At 37.7% G+C, this 13,104-nt stretch overlaps 1 protein-coding gene across 2 annotated transcripts in view; it reads left to right on the top strand.

Moving 5' to 3' along the window:
• The window catches only part of LOC106094249 (protein lethal(3)malignant blood neoplasm 1), a 29,446-nt gene extending 18,274 nt beyond the window's left edge, over nt 1–11,172 (top strand). The window contains exons 3-7 of one of the 2 annotated variants that reach the window (XM_059360091.1): nt 1,623–1,760; nt 6,849–7,142; nt 10,001–10,234; nt 10,347–10,487; nt 10,555–11,172. In XM_059360091.1, the coding sequence (XP_059216074.1) occupies nt 1,623–1,760; nt 6,849–7,142; nt 10,001–10,234; nt 10,347–10,487; nt 10,555–10,937 (1,190 nt within the window). In that variant the 3' untranslated portion in view covers nt 10,938–11,172. The remainder of the gene's footprint in view (nt 1–1,622; nt 1,761–6,848; nt 7,143–10,000; nt 10,235–10,346; nt 10,488–10,554) is intronic. The other variant, XM_059360092.1, reaches the window with a different exon arrangement.
• The last annotated feature ends 1,932 nt before the right edge of the window (nt 11,173–13,104 follow it).

Raw genomic sequence — 13,104 nt, 5'->3', positions numbered from 1 at the left:
TATAACCAAATCTGGATCGATCTAAGCCAAATTGAAGAAGGATGTCGAAGGTCCTAACACAACTCACTGTCCAGTGAATTACGCTTAGCCCCTCGACATCCTTCTTCAATTTGGCCCAGATCGGTCCAGATTTGAATATAGCTGCCATATAGACCGATCACTCGATTTAAGGTTTTGGTGCCATATAAGGTGCATTTATTGTCCGATTTCGCTGAAATTTGGGACAATGCTTTGTATTAGGCTCTCTGGCATTGTTCTGCAACTTGGCCTAAATCGGTGCAGATTTGGATATAGCTGTAATGTAGACCTCGATCTCGATTTAAAGTTTTGGCCCCATAAAAGACGCAAATATAATCCGATTTCACTGAAATTTGAAACAGTGACTTATGTTAGGCTTTTCGACATCCGTGTCATATATGGTTCAGATCGGTTTATTTTAGATATAGCTTCTGTACTTATTAGTATATGGTCCAAATCGGAACATATTTCGATATAACTGCTATGGAACATAAGGTATGCAATTTTCACCGGGTTTTGATGAAAGGTGGTTTACATATATACCCGAGGTAGTGGGTATCCAAAGTTCGGCCCTGCCGAACTCAACTCCTTTTTACTTATTATAGACTGTAGCGTGATTTCAACAGACAGACGGACAAACGGACGTGGATGACTAGATCGTCTTAGATTTTTTACGCTGATCAAGAATATATATACTTTACAGGGTCGGAAATGAATATTTCATTGTGTTGCAAACGGAATGACAAAATGAATATACCCCCATCATTCGATGGTGGGTATAAAAAAATCATAAAAAACGATAACAAAAAAGGTTCAACATTATTTGTTCTAACGTATTTGCATTAATTAGAAGATCTACCCTGATGAGGAGCTAGCTGGCTCCAGTATGCTGGCAGCGAGAGATAATCATATTTTGTTTTATTCGCATTTTTATGGACACATAATTTCAATATGATTATGATCTTATTAATATCGTGTGTCACATAAAATGTGGTCCAGACGAAACCAGCCAAATGGCTAAGAATTATACAATGCGAATTGATTCAAATCGAGCGAGTCACAATACCCTCAAACATGAATAACATGAACGGATCATATATGTATTCATAACAAGCCGATTGGCAAATATGAACTATAAATTATAATCATAGAAAGTTTTATTATTCTGTGAAAGGGGAAGACCATAGGAGAAGGCGGTGGAGGGAGAGTTATGTCAAAAGTAGTTTCAACGTGGCTCTGAATCCATGCACGCTCCTACACTCAACCCAAAAGTGTAGGGATCTACCGCTCCACGAAAAAAAAAACCTGATGGAGGGCCGTAAATAAACTGAAATGTCCACATCAATTAAAGAACATTAAGAGCTAGTCCAGCAGGTTTGTTTTTGTTCGAATTTCAAAAAGGGGATCATCAATGGCTACTTATACGACCAGATACAAGTATTTTGATATTTATCGCTCGATTATTCCATTCTTATCGCTTGTATTCGCATCATTGTGAACTCCTTTTCTTGTTTGTTGTTGTTGCTGATGTTGTCACAATTTATGAATATACCCGTACTTTGATTTTCTTAATGACAGTCTAAAATGTGAATTTATTATTTCAGATGAACGTGGTATTGTTATGGGAGAATTTGGTTTTATCACCGCCGATGGCATCTATCATGTGACAGTCTATGCCACCGATGAGGAGGGAAAATTCCGTATTCTGGCCATGAAGAGTTATCCTTATGAATCACCGCCAAGTAAGTAATCAGGACCATATGAGTTCTGAGAGAAGCTGTAAATATAATTAAATCCCAACAATTTAACAAATTGGCTGCAGATGAACATATGAACTGATGACCTGTGTAAGACTGTATATACACTGAAAAAAAAACAACCTTGTTTTCCAAATTTGTTACAACATGTACTTTTTGACATCAAAAATTTCATTTCGCTTCACCAAATGGTCTCTATGGCATATTAATTTATTCATTATTCCTCTCCATGTTTGGCATGAGCCTCATTTTCATTACAAAAATGCTTAACAAAACAAAACGACCGGAAAGGGCATAAGAAGCATTATGAACCGTTTCGAGCTACCTGTGTTTATTGAGGTATTTCAATATTTCGATATTCTTTTCAAGAGTTAATCTCAACAATTTTAAGCTATGGCTTAACGCGAAGTGTTTGGTGATTTATTGCTTTTCTTCTTTCGAAAAAGAAATAACTTTTGTCAACATAAATACTAATATGGTTTGAAACTAATTGCCTTGTTTTATTCGACACGCTGGTAATTAATTATCACCAAAGAATCTTTTTATTTTAAGAAATGAATTTCATGTGGCATTAGATATTTTGGTATAAGTATGATCATAGCCGAATTAAACCATTTGCCAAAATTCTTCCAACAGTAAAAAAATGGGACAGGAATTTCAAAGATATTAAAAAATTAAATTAACCGCCCTATTTATCAAACACAATAAAGGAATTGGTGTGTAATCATTCAAGTTTAATTACTACTTAATCCAAATCTTTACAATCTTGCCCGACTCAACCTTATCCTATTAATTGTTTACTATAATAACAACCTCTTATTAGATGTCTACACTTACATTAATCCAAATACAACTCTGAAATCAAATTCAATCCTACACAAATAATCTAAAATTTTATTGTGTCCCATCTTATTTTACTCTTTCTATCCAACTATTATATACAAAAATATTTTTCCACTTGAAGCTAACAATATTAAATTTTATTTATTCAAATATATGCTATATAATCCAATTACAACTTATTAAATAAGATCCTTTCCAATCCTACCAAAACTTGTGCTGTTGTAATCAAATGTACTTAGCCCAATATTACCTAATTCAATTCAATAATAGTTTTCTCTATTTATCCCCATTCGAATCTGAATAGTAACAACCCAACTAATCCTGTCCAATCAAATTCTATTCATTCTTAAATCTTCCAAAATCTTTCGTACATCACAATAAGATCCAATTATAGGAAATCCTATCCAAGCTTAGATTACCCTATTTAGTAAAAGTTTCCGTACTTCACAATACGATGAAATTTCAGCAACAAATTATCCATTCTCTTCAAAATGACTAAATGGCTTTTGTGCAGCCAAGTACCTCTTGTCCTACCCAATCCAAACCATTGTCTTCTCTTAGGGTTAAATTTTTCCCTACTTTCGGAATAGTCGCTGAAATTTTGAACTGCGTCACGGCCGAAATTTGGCTGTAATGACGTTTTCGTTTCTATACCAAAATACATTTTTTTTCTCTGCACTTATTGTTGTATATTTTTTCATAAATAATAATATAACAAAAAGATAAAACGAATAAAACAAACAAACATTAATAATGGTTTCAAGGGTTGTCAATTGATTTTTTCCATCTTCCTCACTGTAAATGGAGTAATATTTTTTCTCCAACATTTCACCAATGACAGCTGCTTTGTTTACCAAAACTTTTCCAGCCTTATCAGTCCAATGCTGAGCTATCCGAGCCAAACTTAACTTTACTGTAATCGGCTATGGCAGAACATTTGTTCCACTAGCCGAACGTAGAATAGTGTTCCAAGCACCTCGATCTTCTGCGCTCATTCTAAAATCTCTAACACCAAGTTTCGAGGTGTCTCCCACCTCTTGATCTTTCCATCGGGCTTTTAGTCTTTTCGGTTTGCTAGAGCTTCTTCATCCATCTGGCAACATGACCTAGCCATCGCAGCCGTTGTATTTTGATGCGTGAAACTATACTATCGTTGTCATACAGCTCGTGGTTCATACGTCTCCTATATTCTCCATTATCGCAAACTGGTCCATATATTTTACGAAGAACCTTTCTCTCAAATACTCCAATCTGTTTTCACAAGTACCCATGCTTCAGAACCATATAACAACACGGGTAGTATCAATGTCTTCTATAGTGTAATCTTCCTAGCCAAACTTACCTAATATTAAAGAGGTCCACTTACTTCTATATAATCGTATCCCATTTTATCATTCTAATCAAACCGAATGAAATCCAATCCTATAAAATTATACCCAATCCGTGCGAAGCGAATCCTTCCCTACAAAATCCTCTCTAATAATATCTTACCTGGTTGTCCCGAATTATTCCGCCTTCCCTAACTTAATGCTTTCTACTTTCTTTCGTTCCAATAATACTCAATCTTATCCAATCCCACTTAACTTAATTTATCGTACCCAAACCTTTCCTAAATAAGTCGAAACCTATCAAATCATATTCTGCCTCTATCTGCCAAATCTTACCTAATGTTATCAAAATTTTCCTAATTCTGCACAATCCTATTCAATCGTATTCATTACAGATCCCATTCAAGCATATTTCTTCCTTTGTTATTCTTCCCAAGCTAAACTAAACAAGTAATAGGGCATTAAGTTTGGCCAGGTCGAACTTTGGATACCCACCGCAACGGGTATATATGTAAACCCCCTTTCGTAACAATCCGAAGAAATTTGGATAGCTTATACACCCAAATTCTGCACGGACATTGAGTAGTCTTATAAATATAAGTCACTGTTGAATTTTGTATTTCAAATTTCAACAAAATCGGGGAATAAATAAAGCTTTCATGAGCTTCAGACCCTTAACCGGCATATAGGTCTATATGACAGCTATATCTAAATACAGTCTGATCTGAACCATAATTAGGTCAGATGTTGGTAGGCTTAAAACTATTCACTGTTTTAAATTTCAGCGAAATCGGATAACAAATAAAGCTTTTATGGGCTTCAGACCCATTATCGGGAGGTCGGTCTATATGACAGCTATATCTAAATAAAGTCCGATCTGAACCATTTTTGGATCCTATGTTAGGAGGCATAAAACTTCTCACCGTTAAAATTTCAGTGAAATCGGTTAAAAAATAAAGCTTTTATGGGCTTCAGACCCCTTATAGGGAGGTCGGTCTATATGACAACTTTATCTAAATATAGTCCGATCTGTACCATATTTGGGTCGGATGTTAGGAGGCTTAAAACTGCGCACTATTCCAAATTTTAGCGAAATTGGATACACATTAAAGCTTTTATGGCCTTCAGACCCTTTATCGGGAGATCGGTCTATATGGAAACTGTATGTAAATATAGTCCAATCTAAACCAAATTTAGGTCAGATGTCGGGAAGCTTAAAATAACCCGCCGCTTTAAATTTCAGCAAAATCGCGTAATAAATAAGGGTTTTATTGCCGTCAGACCCTTTATCGGGAGATCGGTCTATATGGCAGCTTTATCTAAATATGGACCGATCTAATCCATATTTAGGTCAGATGTCGGTAGGCTTAAAATAAGCTACTGTTTCAAATTTCAGTGAAATCGGGAAAAAAATAAAGCATTTAAAGGCATTGGACCCATTATCGGGAGGTCGGAAATTTGGCCCGTTCAAAAACTTAAACAGCGTGCATCAAAAAGACGCATCTGTGCCAAATTTCAGCTCAATATCTCAATTTTTGAAGGCTGTAGAGTGTTTGCAGCAGACGGACGGACAGACACACCGACATCGTTAAATCGTCTTAGAATTTTACGACGATCCGAAATATGTATATCTCATAGGGTCGGAAATTGATATTTCGTTGTTTTGCAAACGGAATGATGAAATGAATATACCGCCATCCTTCGGTGGTGGGTATAAAAAGATGTGACTAGAAATTATACTTAAGAGCCAATTATGTGGCACTTAGGCGAATCGTATAGCTGCCACTTTTTGACTTTCAAAAACATTAAAGATAAGAGCGAAAACCGCTTTGCTGCCACAAAATGAGCGCAACACTTGTTTTACCAGCTAAGTGAAAACTACTGCAATCAAACTTAAACATCCCGTGTTACCAAAACTCAATTTGTATCCTGTGTCCAAATCCTTTTTCACCATACCAAATCCCACCTAAGCGTACTCCAAATATTTGAACTATCTATCCAATCTCAGTTAAATCAATCGTATCTTCACTTATTTTATTACATCTCAGCTAGTTCTTACCAATCTTCTTTATTAGTTCCAGTCATTTTGAATCCCAACCTGTACCATGCAACCTAAATAAGATTGAGAAATATCGAACCTATCGAATGTTATCAAACTAAAATAGCGTCAATCAAAATGAAATGAATCTAATTCTGTATTACACTATACAATCAATAAGATCATGAATATTCAATTCTGCCAAATTTAATCCTTTTAAGCCCTATCCTATAACCATATCACCATTAAAGTATTCAACTACCACCTATAAACATGTAATCAAAACCTCGTTAAATCCCATGTGACCTATTCATTTATATCATTTATTAAGCAATCATCTCACATCTCTACTCAGTCCGATACAAACATATAGAAACTACACCTCCCTCTTGATACAGAAACTATATCTCTATTGCATCCTTTCAGTTATTCCCATCTAACTTTGTTAAGCCTTCTTTATACTTTGATGTCAGTCTTATATATTCCATTCCCAGCTCTGTCCATTCATATCCAATCTTATCCGGTCTTATTGAGGCATATTCATAGCAATCCTGTCCAGCCCTATCCAATGTTATTCCAGAAATTCCTCTCACTCCACTAGAACCTACCTACCCATGCTCTACAGCAATCCAAATCATAATGAGGCTTTTGCTTGATTCATCCTTTCCAATTCTTACTGACTCTTCTGCTTTTTTCCCTCTTTTACAGAACATTTAAGATCTCTTTTCATGCTATCCAAATCTAAATTTCTTACGATAACGTATCATAGCTGTGCTACCCTGCGCCACCATTTTTCTCATTCTTAACTCATCTGTGTCCTTAATTCATTTCTCCATTACAATACCCCATTGGAATCTTTTGTAGAAACTATGGAAATTATTATGTCGCCCAAACCTGCTGCTTCCAACATTGTGACCACAACTGTGAAGCCCAAACAAGAGTTATCGCGTCACAATTTCTACAATGAGGGCTGTTCAGGTTGTTTCCTAAAAAATGCTGATGATGAGCCAAAGGCTAAAGGGGCAGCAGATGCTTCAAAGTCTGGAATAAGACCATTATCAAAGGCTCTACCGAATGCCTCAAAGGCATCAAATGTTCCTGCAACAAAGCCATCAAATGTTCCTGCAATCAACACCGCAGCCGGAACTTCTTCAACAGGTAAATCCACTCGTGTTATACGCTTTAAAGAAACATGGGTGAGTAGTCATTCATATGAATATGAAAATTATTCGTATCGGATGCATTGATAATGAGATGTTGTTCGTCTTCCGAAATTATGAATGGTGAATGAATATTAATATTCATGAAATAAAAAACATGGGGATATATATTTTGACGCTTGGTTGAAATCAGTTGCTTCCGTTTGTTATGCCATTTAGGTTTTTGAATAGAGAATGTATACGAACTATTTGACATAATCCGACCAGAGAGACGTTGAAAGATTAATTGATTATTTCATTTTGTTTAGAAAATTGTAATAATACATATGTATATCAAATTGGTGTCTACACAAATGAGGATTCAATGAAAATAGGCTTTGACACATCATAAAATTTAATATGATTTAACCACATAAAACTACATATGTACGGTTGACGGCAACATTATTGGGTTCATCAATTGAACTTCAGCAAGCCTTACAATACCTCGAAGATCAACTTCTACTCATTATTGTACAGTAGAGGTGGTATAGAATGAATTGCAGCAAGGTCTGATTACTTTATTCAAAAAGTTTACTTAAACCAAACCGAAAAATAAGTAAAAAGGCGTTAAGTTCGTCCGGGCCGAACTTTGGATACCCACCACCTCGAGTATATATATAAACCATCTTTCGTCAGAATCCGGTGAAAAGTGCATAATTTATGCACCCAAATCTGGATCGATCTGGCCCAAAATGCAGAAAGTTGTTGAAGGGCCTAACCTTAATAACTGTCCCAAATTTCGGCGAAATTGGAGAATAATGCGATTTTTATGGGCCCAAGACTTTAAATCGGAGGATCGGTCTATATGGCAGCTATATCCAAATCTGGACCGATCTGTGTCATATCGTAAAAAGGTGTCGAAGGGCCTAACCTTACTCACTGTCCCAAATTTTGGCGAAATCGGAAAAAATGCGCCTTTTATGGGCCCAAGACCTAGAATCTAGAGGTCGGTCTATATGGCAGCTATATCCAAATCTGGACCGATCAGTGCCATATTGCAGAAGTATGTCGAGTGGCCTAACACAACCTTCTGTCCCCAATTTCGGAGAAATCGGACAATAAGTGCACCTTTTATGGGCCCAAAACCTTAAATCTAGAGATCGGTCTATATGACAGCTATATCCAAATCTGGATCGATTTGAGCCATATTGAAGAATAATGTTGAAGGGCCTAACACAACTTAGTGTCCCAAATTTCGGCGACATTGGACAATAAATGCGCCTTTTATGGGCCCAAAACCTTAAATCGAGAGATCGGCCTATAAGGCAGCTTTATTCAAATCTGGACCGATCTGGGCCATATTGCAGAGGAATGTCGAGGGACTTAATTTAACTCACTGTCCTAAATTTCGGCGACATCGGATAATAAATGCGCCTTTATTGGCTCAAAACCTTAAATCCAGAAATCGGTCTATATGGCCGATATATCTAAATCTAGACCGATCTGGACCATATTGCAGAAGTATGTCGAGGGGCTTAACCTAACTCGCTATCCCAAATTTTAGCGACATCGGACAATAAATGCGCCATTTATGGGCCCAAAACCTTAAATCGAGAGATCGGTTCATATTGCAGCTATACCCAAATCTGGACCGATCTGAACCAAATTAAACAAGGATGTCAGCGGGCCTAACATAAATCACTGTCCCAAATTTCGGCAACATCGTACAATAAATGCGCCTTTTATGGGCCCAAAACCTTAAATCGAGAGACCGGCCTATAAGGCACCTATGTTCAAATCTGGACCGATCTGGGCCATATTGCAGAGGTATGTCGAGGGACTTAAGTCACTGTCCTAAATTTTGGCGAAATCGGACAATAAATGCGCCTTTATGGACCCAAAATCTTAAATCGAGAAATCGGTCTATATGGCAGATCCAAATCGGGACCAATCTGCGCCAAAATACAGAAAGTTGTTGAAGAGCCTATCATAACTCACTGTCCCAAATTGCGGCGAAATCGGGCGATAAATGCGCCTAAAATCAAGAGATCGGTCTATATGGCAGCTATATCGAAATCTGAACCGATCTGCGCCAAATTGAAAGCAGATGTCAACTCACTGTCCCAAATTTCAGTAAAATCGCAAAATAAATGAGGCTTTTATGGGCCTAAGACCCTATATCGGCCGATCGGTCTATATGGGGGCTATATGAAGATATAGTCCGATATGGCCCATCTTCAAACTTAGCCTGCTTATGGACAAAAAAAAGCAAAGTTTCAGCTCAATATCTCTATTTTTAAAGACTGTAGCGTGATTTCAACAGTTAGACGGACACACGGGCGGACATGGCTTGCTCGTCTTAGATTTTTACGCTGATCAAGAATATATATACTTTATAGGGTCGGAAACGGATATTTCGATGTGTTGCAAACCGAATGACAAAATGAATATACCCACATCCTTCGGTGGAGGGTATAAAAAGGGATTTTTAAAACCTCATATAGTATTTCCAAAAGATGAATTTGTAAAGAATTTTACTATTTTGTAAGTCGATTCTCCGTTTGCCGTTACCATGATGAAAATAGGTGTCTTTACGGAAGCAGTCATTTTTCGACCAAGTGTTCTCTCTATGCCAACTACACTGTAGTTCCTTTAAACTCAATATTCAAATGGTTTAAAGTAAACACATTGATTTTTTTTGCCTCTGTGCTATAAAAATTATTTTCGCTATTTGATTTGGATTTGAAAAAAATTTTTCTACTGAATTCTATCCCCCACTAAAAGTTACTTTAAAAAAGGTTTCATAAAAGAACTGGTATGCCAGGGAAGTATCCCTACAACTAAATAATGTATATAAATAACTTCCTTTCACAGGAATCAACAAACCATCTACACCAGCATTCACCAACACCAAAGCTCCCACTTCCACCAACACATATACAAACAACAAAATTCCCACATCAACATTCAATACAAACACAAAAGCTCCCACAACAGTATTTGCAGCTAGCAAAGCTCCTGCGCCCTCACTGTCAAATACCAGGGGGCCACAATACAATGCGGCAGCGGCATCTAATGTCGTTCCTAAAACACAAACACCACCTACAGGCAAGAACACAATACATAAACAAATCTTTTCCACATTTACTCTCCCCCTAGCGTGAAATGACAATACAATATCTTGCGTATGCTTTTTTCGTTTTGTTTCGAATTTTCATAGGAGGCAGAAAAGAGAACAAACAGACATTTGCAGCAAAGACACCAACCAAAGAAATGGATATCATGGACATTATTGTTAAGGATGTGCTGCCAGCTGTAGTTGGCTCAGAGGGCGTTGTATCCGCGCCACCAACCATTATGAGTAAGTGAAAAAGCTCTTTATCCTTTAGGGCAATCCTTATCCTAAATTATGGCATTCACATCCACAGAGCCTTCTGGCAAATCACCCACAAACTCCTTTGGCGCAAGCGGCAAATCACCCTCCTCAAAATCTGGCAGCAATGCCTTTGGCAAGGGAAGCAGTTCCAATTTCAACCCCAAAATAGCGGCTGTTGGTGGTGACGGTGACTTGTATCGCTTCAAATACATTTTGGACTACCACGGCCACACAGAGACTGGAAAGCGCAATGGCAATAAGGAGGGCAATTTCTATGCCATTGGCGATGACAATGTTGAGCGCACCATCGAGTATGTGGCAAATGAAAATGGCTACTATCCACACATTACATGGCGCAGACTGAACGAGAAGGAGAGCCGACCGGCGGAGAACACCTTAAAGGAGTACGAATTCGTTTGGTTTACCGACAACTGAAGCGTTTTTAGGTTTGTTAAACTGAAACCGACCCATAGGACTAGATAATCCCACATGCGATAGAATTCATCCTGAAGCTGTGTTCATATTACTGTACAACGATTATTTTATTATTTCTTTTTTTAGTTTCTCCATTTATGTTTTATTTAATTTTAGTATTTTTTTAGTGTTGTTTTAGTAGTTAGATATTAAATTATTTGAAGTATGAAATACAAAAACAAAAAAAAAACACAACAAAAGGCAAATCAAACCTAGAAAATTACCATGTATTTAAATAAAAAAAAAAATAAACAACCAGGCAAAAAATTAATGAACACCGTGTTGAGATTTATTGTGATTTTGGTCATTTGAATATTTTTTATTTGATACTTAACCGAACCGGGCCCACTCCGCTGCACCTTCTTTAACTCTCTGATATCTTTTAAGGGTGGGGAAACTTCGCCCTGAATGTGAATATCGAATTCGTGGCATTGTGGTATTTGGCGGGTTTTGGGCGGCCCCTGAGGCACCAGACTATAACAATAGAAACCATGTTTTGTTTTTGGTGACGGTAGGTTACGTTAGGTTAGATTGGAAATAGGGTGCAGATATTAATCTGCCCCATGCCACTATAGATATACACCTAAGCCAGTAATCGGCTTGTTGTGCGCTCTAACAACTAAAAAGTAACCTCGAAGAAAAAAATTTCAATTTTTAAGAAATGTTCCAACGTTTCATCATCTTCCCCACATGCCATCTCTTGCCGCAACCGATTTTGCATAAGTGAGCTCATATTCTTATGTGTCCCGTTATGACACCAAAACCTATATTGACCCCCTTCTTACATCCTTTCAGTAATAGCCTCGTCCTCTCACAATCCGGATCACTGCATAAGATTTTCGCCGTCTTGCCGACTGTTTCGCCCATAAATCTGACTGTGTCAACCCGAAAGGCTCGGTTTAACCAAGTTTATCGACGACAGTTCTCTGGTGTTCAATGCCAAATCGTCCATCCTTTCATTCCCCTTTACTCCGTTATGGCCCGGCAGCCAAACGATGCGGATTGTGCCATCCTCAGAGAAGGTTTCAATCTCCTTCTTACACACCTTGGTGACTGTTAGAATGCAAAAAAATTTCGAACGAATCGCACCACCCATCTCCGAGATCTGGTATTTTTAAAAATTAGGGAAATGAGAAGTGCTTTTTGGGGGAGCGATTGCAGCTTAGACATTTCGACTCAAATATGGATATCAAATTCGTGCAATACTCCATAATCCCTTTAATTTGAGCCCCATATTGCCATGGTCGGTATATATGAACCGTTTGGAGGGTGTTTTGTAGCTGGGGCGCCCACCGGTACCCTGCCCTGAAAAAAGATATCATTTTCGTTCTTTACCCCAAAGTACCGTTGGTTTGAGCTCCAATTTGTCATAGTCGGATATGAAGTTCAGTTTAGGGGGTACTTTAGGGCGTCACCTCCTAAACTGAGCTTTTTATCCGCACTTGGCTCCAATTTGCCATAGTTGGATATGAACTTCAGTTTAGGGGGTACTTTAGGGCGTCACCCCCTAAACTGAACATCATATCCCCCCAAGCACTTGGATCCAAATTTGGATATCATATTCGTTTTCTGCTCTCGAATAGCTTTCATTTGAGTCCCATATTGTCATAATGGGTCAATAAACCTATTTGTCGTATTTTTAGGAGGAAAAGTGCCATCTAGACTTGAACGCAAAATTTAATGTCATATTCGTAATCTACTCCCAAATACCTTTCATTTTTATACCCTCGACCATAGGATGGGGGTATACTAATTTCGTCATTCTGTTTGTAACTACTCGAAATATTCGTCTGAGACCCCATAGAGTATATATGTTCCTGATCGTCGTGACACTTAAGTCCATCTAGCCATGTCCGTCGGTCCGTCCGTCCGTCTGTCTGTCGAAAGCACGCTAACTTTCGAAGGAGTAAAGCTAGCCGCTTGAAATTTTGCACAAATACTTTTTATTAGTGTAGGTCGGTTGGTATTGTAAATGGACCAAATCGATCCATGTTTTGATATAGCTGCCATAAAATCGATCTTGGGTCTTGACTTCTTGAGCCCCTAGAGGGTGCAATTCTTATCCGATTGGAATGAAATTTTCCACCACGTGTTTTGTTATGATATCCAACAACTGTGCCATGTATGG

This window comes from Stomoxys calcitrans, chromosome 1 (genome assembly GCF_963082655.1).
Source record: "Stomoxys calcitrans chromosome 1, idStoCalc2.1, whole genome shotgun sequence".
NCBI lineage: Eukaryota > Metazoa > Arthropoda > Insecta > Diptera > Muscidae > Stomoxys > Stomoxys calcitrans.
This window is presented reverse-complemented; position numbering and strand designations above follow the sequence as displayed.